Here is a 23,242-nt window from a genome sequence, read left to right on the forward strand (position 1 = left end):
ACAATACTGGACTTGTGACTGTTGTCACAGCTTAACAAGAGTAGTAAAATAGACTTTAAGGACCCTGCCCAACCAGAGGCTGGTTCACGTTTACGAAGTGGTCGTTGGCATTTTATTTAATGTCTCTTGCCTTCGCGAAGGAGTCGCCTGGTATGTACACGTGTATCATGAGATTCCCTGACTGAAAATTTCCCCCTTAAACCTTAAGGACCTTAAAAATAACAGGCAACACTCCAGTCATCAAACGTGCGTTCTTCTGCTCTGGGCTTCGGTAGAGAAGTTCACCGAATTGTATCTCACAGAAAAATTCTGACGTTCTTAAGAAAGATGCTGGAGAGAAACGAGATCACCTTTCAGGCCATTTATCAAAGTGCTTGCATCTCCCATTTCCAGGGAGGTGAAACGATAATAAATGCTGAGAAATGAACGCTGTGAAATACAGAAAACAGAAAAAGAGAAGGAAGCCGAAGTTCTGGTTCCCGCTGACTTTGAAGCCCAGGTAGAATGTTCTGAGTGGTTTGTAAATCACACTTTCAAAAAAAAAAAAAAAACATGCTCTGCTTCCTGAAGCCGAGGTGGCGTTTCGTTTGGCTGTCTGTCTGTCTGTCCGTCCAGGGAGGGTCCTGCTCATATTGCTGTGTCTCATAGACAGAGCTCATCGACCCATCGGAATAGCTGCCTCTAAACAGTATCACCTATTTCGGCCAGAGCTGTGGTCTAACGAGCGAGCATTTTTTCTGTTGTCGGCTTACGATTCACACTCGGGGGGAGGAGAAGCAGCTGGTCAACTCAAGGATCTTCACCAAATCAGAAGAGTGACAAAGTCACCTCGCTGCCCGGGACACGTGGCTTCTCTCTTCTGTTTCTCGGTGTAGAAGGTTTAGCGACTTAGATTAAAGTTGATGCTTCTAAAAGGTTCTGCTATTTCTGAAGAAAGAGAATATGAATATTCTCAGCACCACTAAGTAACGTAGCCCTTCCTGGATAAGTGCCTAGAGATTGTTGAGTGATTGACCCAACGACCTTGATTTAAGTGTCAGAGTCATGCTGACAGTATATATATATATATACACATACACATACACATACACATACACATACACATACACATACACACCTCTGGGAAGGATACCCAGGGATACAACTGATCTCTGAAAGATTTTTCAAGCTAAGAAAATATTAGAGCTAGTAGGCGCCTGACAATAACAGTGAAACATGGACTGATACACAAAGCCAAAGCCTGCTTATATGGCGACTGAACAGGGTATTTATAGGATCTGACTTCCCAAGCCGAGATGATAAAAGTCTTACACTTAATTAAAGAACAAAAAAAAAGATAACCAGTGAGAGTAGATTTTAGCATATTAAAAAAAAAAAAAAAACTGAAACATAGTGTGACGTATTTATAAAGAAATCCCAGACAGAAGAATGTGGCATAATTTCTGTGTACACGAAAACCCCGATGAGAGAAAGCGGGGGCATTCCCCTCCGTAACCCATGGGGTGTTTAAAATGAAGAAGAACCTGTTAATGGTGAGAACTTCTAAGCCTCTCTTCTTTGGGAGACATCACAGAGGTGACTTTTTGCTTTGCATCTGAGACGGCCCCCCACATCTAGGCCAGCCAGATGACCTCTCTGATTCCCCTTCAGTCACGAACTCTGTGAAATCAGAAAATGGTCCTAACCACGTCAGGAAACCTGCCAGTCCCTTCTGATAATGGAAGCAGGGCGAGCTGAAAAAGACATTCGATAAGCATAAAGCAAGCATTATTGATGTCTTAAAAGTGTTAGTACCCCATGAAACACAGCGGCGTCGGTGTCCGGATTAAAATCATTGGCACCAGCAGAACCAGAACTCTCAGGGCTAAGCGATAATGCACTTTGCATTAATGCTTAACATTGAGGCATCCTGGCATGCTACACCAGGGGACTTCGGAGGGGAGTCAGCCTGTTCCCTTCGAGTTGCAGTCTGCTGGGCCTCCGCGGGTGCAGGAGGCTGGGGCTGCACGAGCAGAGGCTTAAGGGACGAAGCGCATCCCGGGAGGAGGGTGAAGAGCTGGAGGCTGATCGGCTCCAAACTGGGGGTTCTGGGGGTTCCCAAGTACTGGGGGTGGGAGGGGGGCGGAGGGAGGAGCCTTATCCTGGAGAACCTTGTAATTTCAAAGTCTCTCGCAATTACTTGGGGGAACTCCCTGAATGCGGAGGGCATGTCCTTCCTCTTCTTGCCCTATTTTCCGGCAGCTCTTCTGGTCATTTACCAAAAGTGGACCCTTGATGTTTGACCAAAAAAATGAAGACTTCCCATCCTCTCAGCTTCACTCAGCCGTCTCCTTCCCCGTAAGAGCACCCTGCTCCCACCCTAGGCCCCCCTCCTCCACTCGGGGAGCCGGCAGAGTTAACACACATGGTTGCTTTCGACCTGTAAGGTGATCATTTCCAACCTTCCCTTTCCTTCACTCTCACCTCAAGCTGCAAAGGCGCTGAAGGGAAATATTTATAATCGGAGGCAGCCCGTCCACCTGGGAGGGAATCACTGTGCAGCGGACGACGCCGAGAGGCAGGGCAAGGACAGAAGGGCCAGCTCTGGCGCTGGACCTGCACCGTTACCTCCTCTGCCTGAATGCGGACAAGCCTACGTGCTCTGCCTGGAAACCGGGCCTGACGCACAAAGCGAAACGGCACGTTTTAAAAAAAAAAAAAAAAAAGCCGAACACATGTGGAGAAGAAGAAGGGGACCGTGTCTCTATTTACGTCCTCGAGCGGACTCCGCCTGTCTCCCCCGCCCCACCCCCGGCTGCCAAGCTAGGTGCTTGGCCAGCATCCGCCGTAATCTGTTCTCCTTCATTATGCTAATCTGTGGGCGGAAAGAGTTCTGTCATCTTCGAATCGCTTGCACAGCAACGGTAAACACCTTGGCCTGTCTGTAATTGGACAGGTGTCTGTGTTGATGTCGCCCAGCTTTTAATTCAATTAAAGGACTGGCGGCTCGGCTCTCGTTACCCACTCACTCACTTCCACCGCACCGCGAGTCGGGCGGCGAGATCCGCACACGGCCACCGCCTACCCCGTGCCCAACGCGGACGGCCGCCTCGCGAGGACCGTGCGCGATGTTGCCGACCGACGGGGGTCCCCACATCCAGGAGTACGTTCCTGCCATCGAAGGCACGCGGAATGACACGGAGGAGGAGGTGCTCGCGCTCCGGCCCGCCCTCCCCTTCGCAACCCCGCATTATCTAACCGGCGTCTTCTAACGGCCGGCCGGTGGCCGGTCATCGGGAACGGAAACGCTGCTGCTTTGCTCTCCCGCTCCCCAGCGCCCGCCTCCGTCTCGAGACGACGCGTCAGAGCGCGATGCTCTTGGTTATTTGCTGGCATTTCACATTTGGATCAAGCGAGCGAGGCTGGGCGAGAGCGAGGCATTTATTACGAGGGCCATCTGGTGAGAGATGCTCACAGGCAGACCTGCCACAGCTACCTGGAGACACAATGGAACGGCCCTTTTATTTTTTATTTTTTTAAAGGAAACCCAGCCAGGAGAAGGGAGACAGAAGAGAAGGAGACGTTCCTGGCTCAGGATCCTGCTGCCGCGCTGATAAATGCTCATTTTTAAGTGTATGTACCCCCGGAATAAGCTTTGAGCTGCAAACCAAACCCAGTGGAGGGATTGAAGAGAGTAAATCCAGCCCACATGCCATGCCTTCTGCCCACTCACAGGAACCTCGGAAAATAAATTAAAGTTCTAACACAGACATTTTGACACAGTGACCCCATGAAGCTGAATAATGACATTTGTTAAATATGGATGGGAATTTAACGGTCTGACAGAGATCTGCAAACACATTCTGGATGCTTCTCCTCTGATTCTTGGTAGCCGAGGAAGGTGGCATTTTGTCGTTGCTGCATTTTTTTTGTAATGCTTTAAATGAAAATAAGGATCTCTAATATTTATAAAATTAAAGTCTTTTTTTTCCCTTCATTTTAACCAAAAGATGGAACACTAAACAGCAGTTACCCTAAACCTAACATAATCCTTTGAAAACTCTAAAACCATCCTTATTATATATTTCATTTCCTTTAAGTGGACTCTCTGACCTTCTTTAAAAGTTCCAGTAGGGAGAGAGGAATGTCATATACCTCGGATTAAAGACCAAACAGATTTTGATGATACAGCTAGGGGGTAAAAAAAAAATGGTTTTTTTTTTTTTCATTTTTTCACTTTCTTTATATAGCTCTAATCCCAGTCTTAAAGAATGGGTTAAACAGTGAGTTTAATTGACCTGAAGCATCTCTAGCAACCTGACATCTAACCTCTGAGTCTTCACCTGTGCCTGAAGAAACTACAGACCCTGTCATGCTCATTCTAATTCTGAAGCAGGTTTGAATCCATCCACTCATGTTAACTCTTTAAAAACAGGCTGCCACGGAACACATGAGAACTCGCCACGACAAGACTGGACTCGACGAAGCAGGGAGGCAGGCCAGCAGACGGGAAGAGATCGGGAAGGAGAGATGGAAGTCTCCCTTCGCTCATCAGAGACCTGGGTCATCGGCTGCCGCCTCGGACACGGCCGCGGCTTCGTGCAGAGGGAGCCGCTGCCGGGCAGAGCACACGCTACGCCCCCAGGTCCAGCCGCGGAGCCTGAGCTCAGCACCTGCGTCTCCTGACGCCAAGACCAGCGTTCTCGGCACGCCACGCGAGCTCCTACTCCTTGAGAGGAAAAGGGACGGGTTGAAGAAATGTCACAAAAGTAACAGCACGCGGTGTGCTGCGAACGCTTTTTAAAATTACAACTTAAAATGTATTTTAAAAAGGTTCCGAATTATTACTAAAACCTGTTACTCACAAACAGAAAGTAGCATGCGTATCCCCCAAAATGAGCAAGTGTGAATGCCTATAAACATTCTCTTACAAAAACAACAGATACATAAGGAATGCTGTATCAAAGTGTGTGTTATGGAGTATAACACTGACACACACACACACACACACACACACACACACATATATATAAAACATATATATTACATATAATATTTGTATTAGTTCCAAACACAGTATAAATATAAAAAGGTCATGAAAGTTAGAACACAGAAAATTTGAGGTGGCTATTTCTTTTCTTTACCAAAATTGGACTGGTAACCTTGAAGTAGTTATATCAAATACTATCGCATTTCAGACACGCCTAGTTGATAATCGCTACGCAGCAACATTTATATATTACCATCATCTTTAACCATGGTACAACATGTCACCAAAAAAAAAAAAAAAGTTTATATCCTTCGCTGCAAATTCTTACTGTGTATAATTAAATGAGTAACTTGTAAAAAGCTCCATCTGAATATGCCCCAATGTATAAGTAGTTCGGGCACATTATGTATTCAGGAGAGTGAGACAAAGCTATTAACTCATCAACATTGCATTACCTAATGAAATCCTTCTACATTAGCTAAGCAGGGACATTACATCGTTCCTATTTTCACTATTTATGTCATAGGCCATATTTTTGCCCTTTGAATTTTTTTCAAACCAATTTCTTTCAAGATTTACATTTAAAGAAATAGTTCGTAATAAACCACAAAAATGAAATATTAATTTATGAAGTACTATAAAAAATGTCAGACTTCCTCAAAATTCATTTTTTAACAAGAAATGAATTATTTTTTTTGAAATTTACTTCTGATGTTTGCCTACCATGGCAGAAACCACTAAGCACCCTCTTATTATATATTCTTCTTTTGTAGTAGAAAAGTATAAAAAATTAATTTTTTTTTTTTTTAAATCTGGGCAAGTGGCCACTTTGAATAGACATTTCCCAGCATTCCCTGGAGGTAACCATAGTCAGGTGACTAAGTTCTGACCACAGAATGTAGCCAGAAATGGAGGAACGACTTCTGCGTGCCTTTAAAGCCAATGTGCGTATCCTTCGACCTCCCCTCCTCCCTGCTGAATGGAAACCAGACTGGATGGCTGACGCTCAAGCAGCCACTGTGCGCCGCGAAGCAGACGCCTGGTCCCTAAGGAGAGCGCAGCAAAGAGACGGACGCCTGTGCCCCGGGCACCACGAACGTCCCACCCTGCACTGACCAACTGGACATCTACTGAGGGAGAAAAACGCGGCCTTGTTTCAGTCGCCAATGTTTCGGGGTCTCCGTCTCTCCAGTTAAACTAATTAAAAATAAAAAAAAACCTCATCTCCACTGTTTTTGCCCCCCAAACTTTAATATTTTTACATGCTATTATACTTTAGAGAGAGTGCTTAGACTATATTTAGGTGGTATGAAAGCACACTTATTTTATTCCAATAAAAAAATAAAAAGCAGATGGCAAAGGTAGGATACAGCACTAGCCCAAGTCACAGTTCGCAATGTTTTAAATAAACGATTATTTTCTGCTCTGCGTAATTATCATCATCATGGAGATATTGGCTTCCATTACTTTTAATTGAAAATATCCAATGCTTGAGTTCCATTATGAGGTATAGTTTTGGAACTAATATTTAGATTTTTTTCCCCACTTTACCAACTTTTTTTTTCTATTGGAAAGATAGATAGTTTAGACAGACAGACAGACAGACAGACAGATAGATATAGATAGCTACTGAACAAGACTTAAATATAAAATACACTTGTCTTCCAGGAGCTTATTGTCTAATAAAGATATAACTCAGGTGCGCAAGGAGAACCCATAGCAGTTTTAACAACGGTGGAGTAAAAATTCGCAGTTGAATAGAAGAAAAATTATATGGTATTGACGATTGTATTGCAGTCACCTCTGTGCAAGCTTCTCAGGTAAGCATAACAATAGCATGTATTATATATAACGTAAATAATGTGTATGTGCACACATGGACGTACACGTACACAGAGAGGGTAACACCTTACTTACTGATGGAGGGATGGCTAGGGTTAAGTTCCCAAGGCAGACAAAAGGCAAAGCGCGCTTATAAAAGGACGCTCTGCATTTCCTACATCAACAGTGAGCTTCGTGCCTTTCCACTGGGAATCACGGGGCTGGGGAGTGTTGGAGGGCTGGCCTTGTCGGAAACGCAGAATCTAACGCGACACCCCCGGACCCACGGCCCCAGCGGTCTGTACTTGACTATGAGCCCCATTAATTCTCGCTTCCTTTCCTGTGGCGACTTTCAGAATTGCCCCCAGCGAGAGAGGCCCTGTTCACACGGCCTCTGTTTCTCTTCCCGTCTTAGACTGTGCTGCTCACCCGGCCGTCCCCCTCGCCTCCGCGGTTTTCGGGAGGCGGTCCATGACCCTTCCGTGAGAGAACCGGCTGGAACTAAGTAAGAGGCGGATGTCTCAGTCCTGGCCCAAAGGCACGGAATCTCATGTGCGGAGCCCGAGAACCTGCATTTTTTGAATCTGCACTGATTAAGCATCCCAGCAATAACCTCACGACCAAGAGTTGAGAATCACGAATCATTACTACCAGCTCTTCAAGTAGCAGACTAACATCTACGGCACACCAAGACTGAGCCAGTTTCCACGGCAAACGCTTTACTGTTAAGTGCATTGTAAATTAAAATGCCTTTCATTTTCTTTTTAAAATAAATTTAGATTTACTTGGGTCAGCTGGAAGATTATTGGTTCTTCTGCTCAACTATAGTGAATAATAAATATTAATTACTATCTATTTTCTATTTGAGAAAAGAATGTAACTTGCAGACTTTAGCTCAATGTAACGTAACAATAAAATTGAGAGAATATCTCTTGTGTACCGATTATATCCCTACCACTATTCCAGGTGCTCCAGGATTTGGGCTGATAGTAAATTAAGTTTACATATTTAAACATCTTAAGGAAGAAAAGAACAAAAGAATAATTGTATACGCGCGAATCCTCCAGTCTCCTCATTCTCGACACAATCTCGGACCGAGCTGTGAGGTCGCTGACGGAGCAGCCCCTGGTCTGCAGGGTGATGCTGGCACCGGGTCTGTGGGCAGCAGCGTCGCATGGTAACGGGGCTGGAGGGAGAATTGGCAAACGCTGCGTGGAGTTAATTGCCGCCCTTTGCGACAAGTCCCCAGATGCACCCGGGCGCTGAGGGCAGAGCTTGGCAGCCAGGGGCTCCGGCTGCGGACGTGAACTTTCACGAACTCCCAGCCCTGAACCCTGGCCTTCCGGGGGCACAGAACGCAGACCCCGCAGCCCAAAGGGGCCCATTTGCTCCTGAGTGGAGCCCATGGACTCTCCTCCGTGCTACTGGGATTTGTCTCATTGGATCCTCTGGTAGCCAGCTTCATTAATGGTAAATATTCAGTCTTGCTATTCTATTCTCCCGGTTCCCATAGTTAATATTCATTTTCTTCCCCTTTTGCCTTCTGCGTTTTGCAAGCCTTGCCACAATGTCCCATTTCTTCCCAATAATCATTCCACTTAATTTCTGTTGTCTCCAGTGCCCCTTGGCTGATTTTATCTACCTACTTTACATATTTCATCACTTTTGTGTAGACATTCAACTGTGTCTTTTGCCCTACACAGGAGGTGGGAGTCACTATAAGGATTTCTGGGTAAAACTGAGACTTGCTCACTGGCCACGCGCCTCCCTTTACAACGGTTTTCCAGTGCCCATTGTACAAAAGAACTTCCTGTGGATACTTGAAATACACCTAAACACCAATGCCCGGGCTACAGTCCGTACCAAAAAATCAGACCCTCTGCAGGCGGTACCGTGCCATCTGTATTTTTTAAAGCATCCAGGCAGCTTAGGTTGTTGGGAACTCCCACTGTATAAGGATCCCAATGAAATAAATGACCAAAGGTTTAGAAACAGCTGGAAGGACACTGGGCACCAGACAGGTGGACACCTGAAGGAGAGCCCCGGGCAAACCGAACGCGGAGCTGTGCCCGGGCTCTCAGCACCCTTCCTTCTCCAAACACTGGGGAGAGAGGAGCTGAGGTCTGCAGACTGCTCTGAGGCCAATGAAAATTCGCCTCGATTGATAATCCCCATCATGATCCCCGTGAAGGCTGTTACTGACGACAAGGTGCCACCCAGTAAAACGACTTGAAAATGGCTTCAGTTTCCTGAGCACATGCCAGTCTGAAGGCAAGTTCAGGGATGGGTCAAGTGGACTACAAAAGCAGAAGCGGGGTTGCAGCTGGCCAAAGTGGGGGTGTGGGTACCCCAAGGTGAGAAACCACCTGGCGCTCAAGAGGAGGAAGAGAACACAGTGCTCAACCTACAGAGCGCGATCATGTTCTGGAAAGGATTTAATTCAGGAAACCTGTAAAATTTAAATACCATCAGTTTCATGCTACTAACAAGATCTAAAAGAACTTGGAATCCATGAAACCAGAGCTAGAAGGGAAGCGGTAAACAAAGGAGATGCACAGTGAGAATGTGGGGAGGGAGGCGGAAACCAAAGCCTGGGTAAGATGAGGAACAAATGTAAAGTACGTAAGGCTCCCATAGAAGAATTTTTTAAAAATGATCTTCAAAGGCTCAGAGAGAAGAATCGATAGCCCGAAACTCAGAAAATGAAAGGGGAAAAGTTATACAGGAAGAACCTAGAGTTCAGAGACTACATAGTTTAAAGATAACTAAATCGTTGAAGATTTTCTATGTGCCTGTCTCTGAGCAAAATAGTCTACGTAGGTAGTTTGCTTTTTTTACCTTCATAACAATCCCGTAACATAAGGGAGGTTTGTATCCTCAATGTATATGAAAGAATCTCTGGGGCAGGGGTGTGGTTTTAAATCTGCCCAAGGTCACACAGCCAAGAAATGACACAGCTGGATTCTGACTCTGTGTTCCGGACCACTACATAGGGACAAACCGGGAAGAAGCAGACAATATGGAAAACTGCCATTTCTCACCAGACGTTGTAGTCATATAAATGATATGAAACTTTCCAAGGCAAAGGAAGACCCAGATCCGAAGAAACAGTTGCCAGTTAACAGAAACAAAAAGAAACCGACATATTTTCTGGTAACGTTTTTTTTTTTTTTTAACTTAATTGGTAAATGGCCTGATGTGAAGCAATAAAACTAAACTGCCTTGTGTACCTGGCATCGGCGTGGTTTCCTTCAAATAAACGCCACTCTGACGACCAAAGTTAAACGTTAAAATCCCAACAAAAGTCACTTCGAAAATGCTTTAGGAGGATTGCCTCCAAGATCAAGAGCAAAACTGCTCATGGTCTGTTTTACCTATTTTCCGCTGTCTTGGCACCTTGTTATCTCCACCGACCTCCACACCCCTGACATCGCCACCAAACCCAGCTTTCTAGCGCTGGTTTTTCTTTACTTTGAAATTCTTTGACTTTAATGATTATTCGAGCTGGCGTTGGCGCCTCGCAACTCATCCCCTCCCCACCCCCACCACTTCGATACCCCGATTCTGCACAGCTGGGGTCCGCCTGACAACGCCAGACTTCTCGTGGTCTTTATACCTTCTGCATGGGGCCTCGCCTGCTCAATTCACTTGGTGAGCAGTAGACGGACCTTAAGAACTCCGAGGGGGAAAACAGCTGAAGAATTCACAGTCCACATGGACAGAGAAAAGAAAGGGACAGCCAAAAAAGCATTAAAAAAAACAAACGATGGCAAGCAAAACTGGAAAGCATGAAATATTACAGCAGAAATAAGAACAGCTACGCAAATTATAAAAATAAATATGAATGAGTAAACACTCCTACAAAAACACAGAGAATTTCAAGTTGAGTATAAACTAAATCCAACTAGATTCTACTTACAGAGCTATAACTAAAACAATGGGACTTTGAAGGTTAAAATATAAATAATGATCGCAAAAGTACTAAGCACAAGAAAAATATTTTAATATACTCAATCCACAAAAATCTAACGAAAAAGTCTTAACTCTTAATGCAATTCTGTCAGTTTCTCTTTGTGAATATTACTTTTTTGTTTGTATTTTTCTTTTGCTTAGTGCTTTTACCGTCATTGTATTTTAACTTTTTAAGTCACATCGTTTTAGTTATAGGTCTGTAAATAATATAACTATTGCTCAGTGGTTCTCTAATTATCTTCTCCCTGTACACCATCCACACGGACATGTTCTGTAGTAACGTTCAAGAGCATATTGTACTGATTTTCAATTTGGGGGTGCTCTACTCCAGGGTTACACCCTTCACACAATTTCAAAGCCTTTCTCACCCCAGTTTCTGATTTGACTTTACCTCAAACTTAGAATTATTTTCAGAGAATATGAGTTACGTATTATCAATTCGGTATATCTAATATAAACAAATGTTAGTCTATTCCAAATGGAAAGTATGAATATTTTTCAAATTATCCTTAGAAAATTAACAAGTTTTTTTTAAAAGATTAATTTATGTAAGTACATAAAATGTTTTTTTAACTGTACATAAAATGAAAATGAAAATAAAAGAAAAATGAGAAAGGGGTGGTTGCAATCCATAAGGCAAACTTCAGTATAACATTCTTCATATGTAAAGAGATTCTTTAAATCAATGAGAAAAAATGTTAATCCAATATAAAAACTGATGTTGATGATGAAACTACCTAGGCATGTCACAAAAGAAGTACAAATGACCAGTAAATATTAGAAATGCTTAATGTCTCTAGTAATCAAACACAAATTAAAACAATATCGTGATGAATTTTGAAAATTTGCAAAGTTTTTTTTTTTTATAATTATCACTTGTTGACTAAGATAAAATAAAATGTATAACCTTCCACTCTGGAGGTTTAGTTTACACAGCCTTGCCAGCAAGCGTTTGGCAGCAGAAAAATAACCCTTCCTTGTCGAGAAATTACAAAGAAGTCAGGGCTGTGCTACACACTTTGCAGACGTCTGACAGTGAACCAACAGAGATGCTAGAAAGATAGCGAAGGCTCCGCTAAAATCCTTCCAGTTTTTCAAGTTATACAATTCTTTGACAGCAAAAACAAAACAAAACAAAACAAAACAAAACAAACATTTTTGCTCTCACATTTGTTGATGCATTTTACTTTTTGGTCAAAGGCTTGGCGTGGCCTTCCCATTTGGAGGCGCTGTAACCTTTCCCAAAGCTGAGGGTCGCTGTCTCGCTGCACCCGGGTCTGAGAACGGGACGCGTGGGTGACAGGTGTGAGCACGGGCCACGCCGCCCTGAGAGATCCACGCGCCGGCTTGCCAGCCAAACTGCTGGGGCCCCGATACTCCTCTACCTTGACGTAATTGTGTTTAATCGGCAATTTTACAATAAATAATGGTGCTGTGAACTCGGGCCAGTCCCAAAGAGTAAATTTTTGTGTGGCGAAATAGCTCGCCCTGTCTGTATGAACAGGATCCCTAAAAGATGTCCAGAGAGTTTTACAGGCTATGACCACCGGTGACCTCATCATTCAGAGGTGGAGAGACTATCAACCTCGTAATGAAGCTATCTGTAAAAGCCCATAATACCATAGAACTAATTTTTTTTTTCATCCTAGGCTTACATATCATTAGATGGCTCTTCTCGTTTTTAATCAGGCGGAATACATGGATATTTAACGTATTGGGGGAAAAAGTCCTCGAAGAATGGTTTTTACTTAAAATCAAGACAAAAAGAGAATTCATAAGATTTGCTCCCTTGGGGACCTGCCTATACCTGTGCGGCTGTCGGCACGGACCCACTCGGAGGTGGCAGAGGGCGTGCGGGGCATGCGGGGCATGCGGGGCCCACGGGGCTCGCCGTCCTCACGGTAGGCTCTCAGGATGTACTTCTCGATCACACCTCTAGCCACGACGGGTTCATCCCAGGTCACCTCGATGCTGGAGCCATTGATGCTGCGGGCTCTGGAGGGAGTCGGCACCCTTTGTGGGGCTGTGAAAGAATAAAAGGGAAAAATAAAGAAAATGGCAGTTCGGGGAAGACGATTGCCCCATTCTTCACTTTTAATGGCACAGTAAATCAGACCCGACCATTAGCATAAATACAATTTATTAGAGTTGTAACTTTTCAGCATTGATTTAATATGACTGCACATCTTGAGCCATTCGGTTTAAGTGATATTTCAAAACCATCAAAACTCCATCGACGTAGCGTTCTTTCGAGTCTAGTGCAGGTTTTCCCAAAACATTTAATGTATCTGACATGTTTTAAACATCATTCATCAGAAAGGAGGTGGATGGTAGGCAGATAACAAGTTCGAACAATGTAACGACGCACCCCTCTGAAGCAAGATAATTAGAGTGTGATTATACGCACTGGCTGTGACACTTTTATACCTCCAATGCATTAGCCAAAAAAAAAAAAAATATCACAAATGTGGCTGTTACTGTACCCCAATGTCTGATCTCATTTTCCAAATTCGGTTGTTTCTCAAATTAATTTTAAAAAGCAAAGTTCTACCAGATATGATAGATGGGATACGTCGCTAATTGCATTTCAGGGGCTAGAAAGGCTGATACCCTTGAAGTTATACAAAATCACATTTCCAGGGACATTTCCTTCAGAGTATCACAAAACAATAGCCCACGGCGAGGAAGCGCAAAGACCTCGCTCACAAGCTGCGTCCCCTAATTTTAAAAAATCCATACCTTTAACTATTTATTAGACATCTCTACCGCTCTGATCAGTAACGACTGTATCACAGCTGACTGCACTGGGGACACAGAGGGAAAAAAAAAAAAAAAAAAAAGCCCAAGGAGCTCCGTGGCAGGATGATGGATGAGGGGCCCGTGCTCACTGCTTGCGGATCCCCGCGCCCTGTCTGCTTTTCCCACATCGAATCTCCTCCTCCTCGGACTTCACTGTTCAGACCGATAAAACAGGGGAGAGCTCCGGGGGAGACAAAGTGAACCTGGAGGTCGAGCGGGGAGCAGGGACGGAGAGCCCCGGCCCGTGCGGTTACAACGCCACGGGCGGCGCCTGCGGAAAGCGCGCGGGGCCCCACGATCGAGCCGCGAGGAGAGGGACGGCGGGAGGAACGCTGATTTTATTGGTTCTGAAATGTGGTGCCGGGCAGAGTACAGTACTGTCTAACAGATGGTCTGCTCACGAGGGACAGAGCACAACCGACTCAAAAATAATTAAATAGCGCAATTATTCTCCGACCCCTGGGAGCATGTAGCTGCTCAGTGTTGTGGTCAGACTGTAAATATGAATTTATGGCATAAGACTTTGTGGTCAGAGCGTCGCTATCAATTTGGGGCTCTATTTTGCATATTTTCTCGGTGGTTCTCAAAAGGGGGGCTAGTAAGCTGTGTAAGCGGTACTCTTTCTAGACGCCTGTTTTACGTCGCAGAATCAGGGCTGGGAACAGGCGTTACGGTGTATCCGTCTATAAAGTAGGGGCAGAGGGCAAGCAAGTGACAAATGAATATTTTATATCACAGCTTTCTCCAAGTGCTGATGCTGAAAAGGATTTTAAGAGAGTGTTCAGTCATTGTTTTGCCTATAAATAGATGATAATTTAAATCATCCTGGGAAAGCGTCAAGTTGCCCTCTTTTAGAAAATCTGGAGGCAGACAGCTTTGAAAGTTATTCTTAGCAGCCCATTTACTTATCTTTTAGATTAACAGGATTCTTAAAAAAAAAAAAAAAGCCTGGGTCAGTACCCTGTTGTTGATAAAATGCGTGAGAGAATATCTTCGTGAAAAACGTATCTTTTGCTAAATTGTGACTTGCTAAGGATAAACTTTAGGAGACATAGGTGGCGATCATATGGGAATGTATTTGCCTTTCTGACAAGGTATGTGACCCAGAAAGGTAGAAGTCTACTGATTCACAAAACTTGTCCTGGGGAATGCCTTCCTGTGACGATGTCACGTGAAAAGGTATCTTGACCACCGTCAGCAGCACAAGCACTGATCAATTAGTACTCTGAGACGAGAGCTACTTATTCTGTCTCTTAGTGACTTCCTCTCCAACTCAAAAGAAATTAAATTAGGCCAATTAGCAATTTCTACCCTGGGAGAGTCATTCGACGAGCCTCACAGGGGCGCCATGGCAAACATCCGCCATGACGCGATCAGACGCAGCTGCCGCCCGCCGGGGTGCAGGCGCCAGGTGGGCTCTGTGCGAGATGGAGCCGCCCCGCCCCGCCCAGCGGCGATCCTCGCCAGCTTCTGGGGGTCTCTGCCCAGAAGGTATATTATGGTAGGCACAGGTGTGTTAAATCCTAAAGAAACATCAACCGTTTCCTGCATAGGAGGAAAGAATCAAGCCTGAACAAATATTTGTCAAATACTTGAAAAACCGAAAGTACTGATCGACTGAGCATTTTAACCACGGCAGGTGCGTTTGCCAAGCAAGGCACACCCTGTGGCCAGGTTGCAAGTGCACGCCTTGCTTCGGGGTAGCGGTCTTCCCTCTTCCTTACGTGCACCAGCAGGTGTGTGCACACGCGAGCGTGCAGGTGCACATGTACGTTTTAAAATAAGTAACACTCACCTGCCGCCATCGTCCGCCCCCGACTCCAATCGCTGTACACCGACCCTCCTTCGTGGGAGGCCATCACGCGATACAGGTATTCTTAAGCGGGGAGAAGGAGAAAGAGTAAAATGTCAGTCACAGGGACCGGCGGCGGGCTGGCGGGGAGGGGCGAGGGGGCGCACGTGGGCGGCGCGGGACTCGGGGCACCTGCGCATCACCTGTGAAAGGCTGGAGGCCGCCCTCGTGGGCGCTCTGCTCTCTTCCCCGGTACACCGGGATGGAGTCGTTCCCCCTGCACTTAACGGCGCTGTCACTTGATGGGCATCCATCCAGATTCACTCTGACAGCGCTGCTGGCCACAGATGCCAAGTCGACAACAGCGCCCCGCGCAAACTCGACATCCTTCACGCAGCCTCCGAAACCTAGCGAGCAGTGAGAGATTAGCGTCCCACGGCGGGCCCGAGCCATTAATTACAGATCAGTTCTGTCCTGTGCGGTAGTACGTTTTGATGAGGGGTGTGTGTGTGTGGGGGGGGAGGGGTCCAGATACAATTCTTAAAACTTTCAAGTCTCAACTGAGAATCCTTACGCCGCCTCCTGCTTTCTTCCCAGGCTGAGTGGTCACAAGAAAATATTTATTTTATTTTGAAAAACAAGCTGATTAATTGTAATTTGACGGAATTATATGCAACTGAAAGAGTTTATTACATGTCTTTAAGCCCACAAAACACCATCATTGCGTATATTCTCCTGAAATAAAATTTAGGCAATTGCACAGTATGGTGAATTGATTCTGGAAAATTAAGTTACCTATAGAAGCCAGCGTTTCAGCGCCAAAAAATAATATTTGAAGTAGCATGGTTATTCAACAAGATCATTGGGGAAACAATACCCTTTGAGGATATTATGCCAGATAGGAGGACAGAGAATAGAATTTCAAAACAGACTAGAATCCTGAGCTATTGCCATGAATTCCATAATAACCGTCTCTGAAATACAAGGTCCCAGCTGGGTCAGCACAGACGGAGGGGCTGTGGCTGTGTTCGACCATTTTCAGTGGGTTCCGTAGGCTCACACATACACAATGGTCCCAGTTTTATGTTCCTGTGGCATGACAGGGACCGAGTTCAGCTTAGGCAACGGCGATGGCCGCCGACTCCGAGCAGGAGGCGAGGGGTTCGGGGCAGGCTCTGCTTCCTGCTGGAGAAGCACGGGGTGCCCCAGTGGCCAGGGAGGGGTGGTGGCTTTGAACGACATGCTCATATCAACGGAAACCAGCTCCAGGGGGCTCGGCAGGACCCCTCCCCAGAAACCCACACAGGGTCATGAAAGGGACAGACGGACGGAGCACGAGGCCGTTGTAGCTCATGCGTGTGTTCTTTCCGAATAAAACATCGTCGAGTTTGAAGGGCGCCCAACACCTGATTAGCTCTTTTCAAGATTAAAGCACTTCAGCAGAAAGTGGAAATACAGCATAATGCAACGCTTAACTGGAAAATAAGGTAACGTAACAATGACCATATTACCCTCTTCGGCGTTTATATGATGTCTTGTTACGTCTCCTAACACATTAGTTTGCAGCCTATTTCCTTTTAAACGCCTTGGCTTCAGGCCTCACCAATCAATACTGCTGGTCTACCCCGAGCACACAGTGGACGTGCAATAAGTTGGGTGAATTCAAGGGAAAGCCATGAAGCCCGGTATGAAAGCATCTGCCTGACAACTCAGAAGCTAAGATTTCTAATTTCTTGGCCGGCAGTAATTTCCTGATGGCCCACAGCTGAATGGCCTCCCTTCTCTGTGCCCTGGTTTCCCTACCAACAGAATGCCGAGCGTGCAAAGGCAGCTCGGGTGAACATCTACGAGCCGTTTCAGAAAACGCCCCGCTATTGTTTAAGGAGGATAGAGAGTCTGTGTTGCAAGGCAGAATTCTGGAGACGGATGGTGGTGATGTGGGCACAATGATGTGGACGCATTTAATGCCACTGAACTGTACGCGGAAAAAGAAGATGGTAAATTTTATGTCTATTTCACCACAATTAAAAACAAAATAAAAATTTAAAAAAAAAAAAGAAAGGTCTTACAAATTCACAGGTCATAATTTTAAGTTCGGGAAAGGACGGAGACGTAGTCCTCCTTCGTTCTGGAGGAAATGAGGGTCCAGAGTCACAGGGTGACATCTGTGAACACTGATCCCCACAGGAAGTGGCGACCTGGTCTCAGAGCTCAGAGGTGAAGACGCCTGCGTGTTAGTGAGGGGTCCTCGCCACGCCGCCCTTAAGTCAGAGACTTCTCTCCAAGTTGGCATCCTTCTTCCAACTCTGCTCCCGAAATACGCCCCGGGGAGCACCCGCCATGAACCCTCGCCATGTGAATGGGGGGTGGGGGAAGAAGAGGAAGGGAGAGGGTCTGCTTGTGGGAGGAGTGTAGGGGCCTCCTCTTCTTTATTCCCTGCCTTTGTGAGAATCAAAAAACTCCCACTCCTCTGCGCCAACCTGAGTTCTCTGAATAACTCAAAGGTGGCCCAGAACTCTGGGCTGACAAACCGGAAGGGCAGCAACACTTCTGAAGAAGCCAGTCCGAGACCAGGGAGTGGTGTGAGACACGTGTCCTGTCGGGGAGGCTGGCTGTGAGCCCCCACTGCCACCCTCTCCGCTAGAGCTCTGGGCTGAGCATGACCTGGGACCCACAGCCCATGCGCAGTCACTCCCGACCTACAGGTCAGTGACAGACTCAGGTGACAGATAGCTCTAAATGCCCGTGATCTGAAGTGGTGCATCTTCAGAAAGCACATTGCTCAGCATTTCCAAAACAGAGGAAAATTCGTTTGCGTTAAACTCAGAAGAAGATTACAAAGGAAGATTACAAAGGAAGAAGAAAAAAAAAAAATAGTGTCATTGTGACCACGAGATAGAGCCTCTGGAAAAAAAGGTGCTAATTGAGAAACAGAACGATTTTGAAGACTGTTGATAATGGACTGGAAAAAAAAAAAAACCCTAGCGAGCGAACACAATTAATTTTAATTGCAACTTACTTGATGTATTATCACCTCTATATTGTGACTCTTCTCCCGATCGCTGTTTAAAACATGCGGTTACTTACACAGATCAGTATCACTCGAAGCATCTGAGTTAGAATCTTAGGGGGTAGGATCATAAAAGATACATTTTTAATAACCCTTCCTGGCGATTTCAATAGATCTCGAATGGTAATAATACCTAATTTTATCGAGTGCTTACTGTGTTCCAGATACTACAATAGTCTATCAATGGTTTAAGAACCATTGACGAGGCTGATACTGCAATGATAAAAATTCAGTGTCACCCATAAAAAAAAAAAAAATATCTTTCGGTGTCCTAGATTTAGTCACAGTGTGGATTTATTAAATCATTGTCCCTGGGTCTATGCTGATGTTTTGAGCTTCTATCATTATCATCTTTTAACTTCAGTTTTAGCCACATCGCCACAGTGACGGGTTTGGGTTTACTTTGAAAATATAATGCTTGATACGCAGGCTTTATTCCCCTAGATGTAAACGCAATCAAGTAAAATTGCTTGTACAAAGGATTTTCAAGCTCTTTCAAGCCTCTGAAACCTGGAAATCGAGAAGCCTTTACATGAATATACTATTTCCAGCTGCTCTTGTATCTTAAGTGCCTTGCAAATGTCATCACTGCCTCACCCCTCAGAGGGCCATGAACTCCTTACTCGTACCCTTCTAAAAGTCTCCTAAGAGCTTATCATATATTTTCTGTTCAAAGGCATTTAAATCTTTATACACTTACCAAAGAGGCAAAGACGGCTTGGTGGAAAATTTTAACCATTCACAATGGACAGATTTTGAAATATGTAGAGATCATTTCCTACATGGGGGCAGGGGGGGTCACAAGGTAGAAATTTCTGTGCTTTTCTAACTTAATGGAGAAGGGACGTTGCTCCATGCCCACAAAGAGCACACTTAATTGCAATAAAGTGGACTCTGACACCAGGCTGCCTGGCAGATGGGCTGCTACCTGCTTACTAGCCATGTGACCTGGGGCTGCTAAGATCCTCTCTGTCCAGTTTCCTCATCTGTAAGCTCAGGATGCAAATAACAATCCCTAACTCATGGGCTTGCTAAGAACAGCTAAGTCACTTATTCTCACAAAAGTTCACAGAACCATGCCTGGCACGCAGTAGAAACTCAGTTATCATTAGTCTTTTCGAATTAAAGATTTCTAATTACATTTAAACTCATTACATGAGTTAAATGCTATGCATTAACGTGAGTTTTACTTTTCCTCTGATTATGTTCCAACTCACTATGTGAGTTAAATGCTTGCTTTAGTGATAAGTCATACATTCGTGAACTTTTCCTTTCCTTGATGGTTATTATCAATGATGTATATATTTTTCACCAGTATGTCTGGAATTCAACTAAACCCACCTTTCCGTGTGCTTTGCTGAGTAAGCATGCCATTGAAATGCACAGAGATAATTACCATTAATATCAGAAAAAAAAAACTGAATTTAATGCCATTTTTCCTAGTTGTGCACACCAACCTAATGTATTTTTCTAATCTGTAAATATAGATAATGATCAGCATTCTAAAGAACCAAGAAACACATGTGTTTTGGGAACAACCGTATGAGGAAATATAGATATAATTATGCTTTCTAAAGACATGTTAGAATAAATATACTGATTATAAATAGGTATGAAAACACAGCTTAAGGACAACACACGAAACTATTTGAAAAAGTGTTCTGTGATTTTTTTTGTTTGTTTTTTTTAGAGCTTCAGATTTTCCCGAAGAGGGGTGTGTGGGTGTTGTTTTTCGCCTGATTCTATCGCGCTATCTCCAAACACGGAGCCACCGAAACCTGGTAGGTAGGACCGGGCCGTATTGGTCTGGGGATTCCATCAGGGGGAGCTTACCTTGCTCCAGACTTAGGGATCTGTAAGACTCTTGCAGCTCCGGCGGAGTTCCTCCCAGGTAGACGGGGGAGTTCACCGTCAGTGTCCGGGCTCGTGACTCTGCCGCACGCTCAGTCCGTTCATTCACGCTCGCTGATACGACGGAACCTTCCTTTTTAACGATCACTTTATTCCATTCTCCATTACAATAGGACGGCCCCAGCCGCAGATCCACTCGTGTGAGAGCGAGACTGGCGTTTACCCGGAGGCTCAGCACTCCGCTCCTCAGCTCCACCTGCGTTTCACGGTACAAAAGAAAATCGGTATAAAAGACAGCGGAATGGCAGTTTGGGAGAGAGCAAAGGGTCCATTTCTTGAAGAAAAGCAAGAAATTTCCCTGAAAGCACTCCATAAACCTGCTTCATTTTATTCCAAGCCACACTGAGATTAACACATAATGAAGTATTTTGCAAGCTTATAACTGACATGAAGAATGTTGTACTGAGACTAACGAATTTGTACCCAATAATGATTATACGAATGTGATGCAATACTACGTGGGCAAAAACTTTCGGGGGGCTTGGGGGTGCAACACTGGTGAAGATGAAACCATAGCCAAGTGACTGAATAAAGAGAACGGAACAGGTTGAACTATAATTCTATTCCTGAGTTTTTAGAAAATGAGAAAACACTACTTCGTGTATCGATTTTACTTGGGGGAAAAATATGACAAGACAATAAGAAAATGAAACGTCAAGTTTCATTAAGCTTATTTTAACTGGTTGGTAAACTCGGTTTCGAATTTGAAAGATGTGTTTTGATTCACAATTTCGGTCTCATTATTCTAAATCTCTAACATAATTGCTTCTACATGTTTTCTTTTACATTAAGGTGCCATTTCTTAATAAAAACATATTTTACTCAAATTTGCATGATGAAGAAAATGCTACAATAGCTCTTCCTTCAAAATGTTACATGATAACTTTTTTTTTTTTTTTTTAACCTAGTATGTTTTTATTGTTAGTAGTCAAATCAGTGACCAAAGGGTACTTAAAATTTTGAGATCGGTCATGTCAAGTGAAACAAGTAAATTAAAAAACTTAAAAATTATTACTCTTTCTACGTAAATACCATTTTTTTGTGTGTGAAGTACATGGGATAGGCAGTTATTCATTTATCTGTCCATTCATTCGGTAAATATTGAGACTTCCTGCTTTGTTCCTTGACTTGCTGCTCTAAGAGAAATACTGGAAAGGTTTAAAGCAAGTATCTAAAATCACCATCCAAGCAGCAGATCGGTATGTGCAGTGTCATGGTGACATGCACAAGCTCATTAGCTTGAGAAAAAGGGACCAAGTTAGGCAAGACAGAGGATGCATGTGGGGGTGGGGGGCGGTTAGGAAGAGTCTTACAAGGTATGTAGAAGGAAATTCTGGAGGATTTTGAGTGATATAGAAAAAAGTTTGTATTCTTTTGTCTGTTTGTCACCAAAGCCAGATTTTCTGCATTCTTGCAATAAAAGTTCACCTCCCCTCCCTCCCCTACCTCCCCAGTCATAAGAAATACATACTAGAAATAAAGCTGAACTTTATTTCATGAAGGTCAGGAGCCACTACTAGTTTACTATTTTGGAAATTTAGTAGGGAAGAACATATCTATATCTATATCTATATGTCTATATCTATGCCTATGTCTATATCTATCTATCAATAGATAGATATAAAAAGTGACAGCGAGATCAAATAATAATCAAAAATTATCTATTCAACTAGAAGATGTGAGGGGCACTGGCAATTTTAAAAACCCGTTTTGCAGTGAACTGTGGTAGAGACAGGAGGCATGTGATGTGTACAGTAGAAGCAGCTACACTTGTCCATCGTATTTAGAGAAACGTATAAAAATGATCGTGGTCGCCTTATTCACCATAGCAAGACCATAGAAACCACTAATATATCATTGACAGAGAGGAGATATATCACACAGACATGAAAACGTACGGCTACGTGGAGAATGCAAGTAACTCAGAAACAATGTCGACCGCAAAACGCAATTGCCTGAAGGTAGAATACAATACCACTTTTCCCCATTTCAAAAAAAAAAAGAGAATTTTTAGGCACATTCATACATGGTGTTCAAACCACGAAAATGAAAGGAGATAATAAATCCCCAAATTCTGATTATATATTACCCCTGGAGGGAGATAAGGAAATGGGTTAAGAGAGATGCTAAAGGTAGATTAAAAAATTAATAATATTTTAGTTCTTGGGTTGGACAATAGGTTCATAAGTGTTCACTGTACTATTATGCATTATGATATATATACATATATAAAATATGTCGTATATTTTTTTAATACAAGTACATCAAATGATAATGAAGGAATTAAAATCTTTTTATAATTTGGGAAACTAAATTGGATTTTTCTTAATTGCTTACATTGTTTTGTTAAAATTACAATTTTCATAGTAATAATGGCCATTTTAAAAAATCATCATGACCCTAAAATATAAAACATTGCAGAAAACTCAAAAACTACCAATGACTTAAGGGGGGGTAAAAAAAATGAAAAGTGAATTTGGAAAGAAACTCTGATTTAGTATAATCTTAACACCTCACTTATTTAAAGTAGGATCTGACCCTTTTAAAGTAAATTTAATTAAATGAATTAACATACAACAAGAAAATCAGGTCCATCTTCGTTGTAAACGAAAAGCAGCAATCCATTCAACTGGTCTGTTCTGAATTTAAAGGAAATCTCGAAGTCCATTCCTCCATGGAACGTGTGTGGATAAAGTTCCAGGAACCCTTTAAAGAAAAAAAATAATAATAAATATATATACACACACAGACATATATATATATGTGTGTATATATATATGTACACGATAGCGTGTGTCAGCATTTCAAGTGTGTCATAAGACATCCTTAGGACATAGCCTGTCAATGAGTAAATCTCTCACAAAAGAAGATACAAATCGATGTTAAGAAACTCCCCTCGCAATAGCAC

General features: G+C 43.7%; 1 protein-coding gene across 1 annotated transcript in view; it reads right to left on the reverse strand.

Moving 5' to 3' along the window:
* Positions 1–23,242, reverse strand: part of USH2A (usherin) — a 526,768-nt gene that overhangs the window by 281,919 nt on the left and 221,607 nt on the right. The window contains exons 25-29 of the mRNA XM_036235436.1: positions 22,910–23,040; positions 20,257–20,530; positions 15,557–15,760; positions 15,357–15,437; positions 12,570–12,785 (exon numbers count right to left, since the gene is read on the reverse strand). Of these exons, the coding sequence (XP_036091329.1) occupies positions 12,570–12,785; positions 15,357–15,437; positions 15,557–15,760; positions 20,257–20,530; positions 22,910–23,040 (906 nt within the window). The remainder of the gene's footprint in view (positions 1–12,569; positions 12,786–15,356; positions 15,438–15,556; positions 15,761–20,256; positions 20,531–22,909; positions 23,041–23,242) is intronic.

This window comes from Rousettus aegyptiacus, unplaced genomic scaffold, assembly GCF_014176215.1.
Source record: "Rousettus aegyptiacus isolate mRouAeg1 unplaced genomic scaffold, mRouAeg1.p scaffold_m13_p_18, whole genome shotgun sequence".
Classification (NCBI taxonomy): domain Eukaryota; kingdom Metazoa; phylum Chordata; class Mammalia; order Chiroptera; family Pteropodidae; genus Rousettus; species Rousettus aegyptiacus.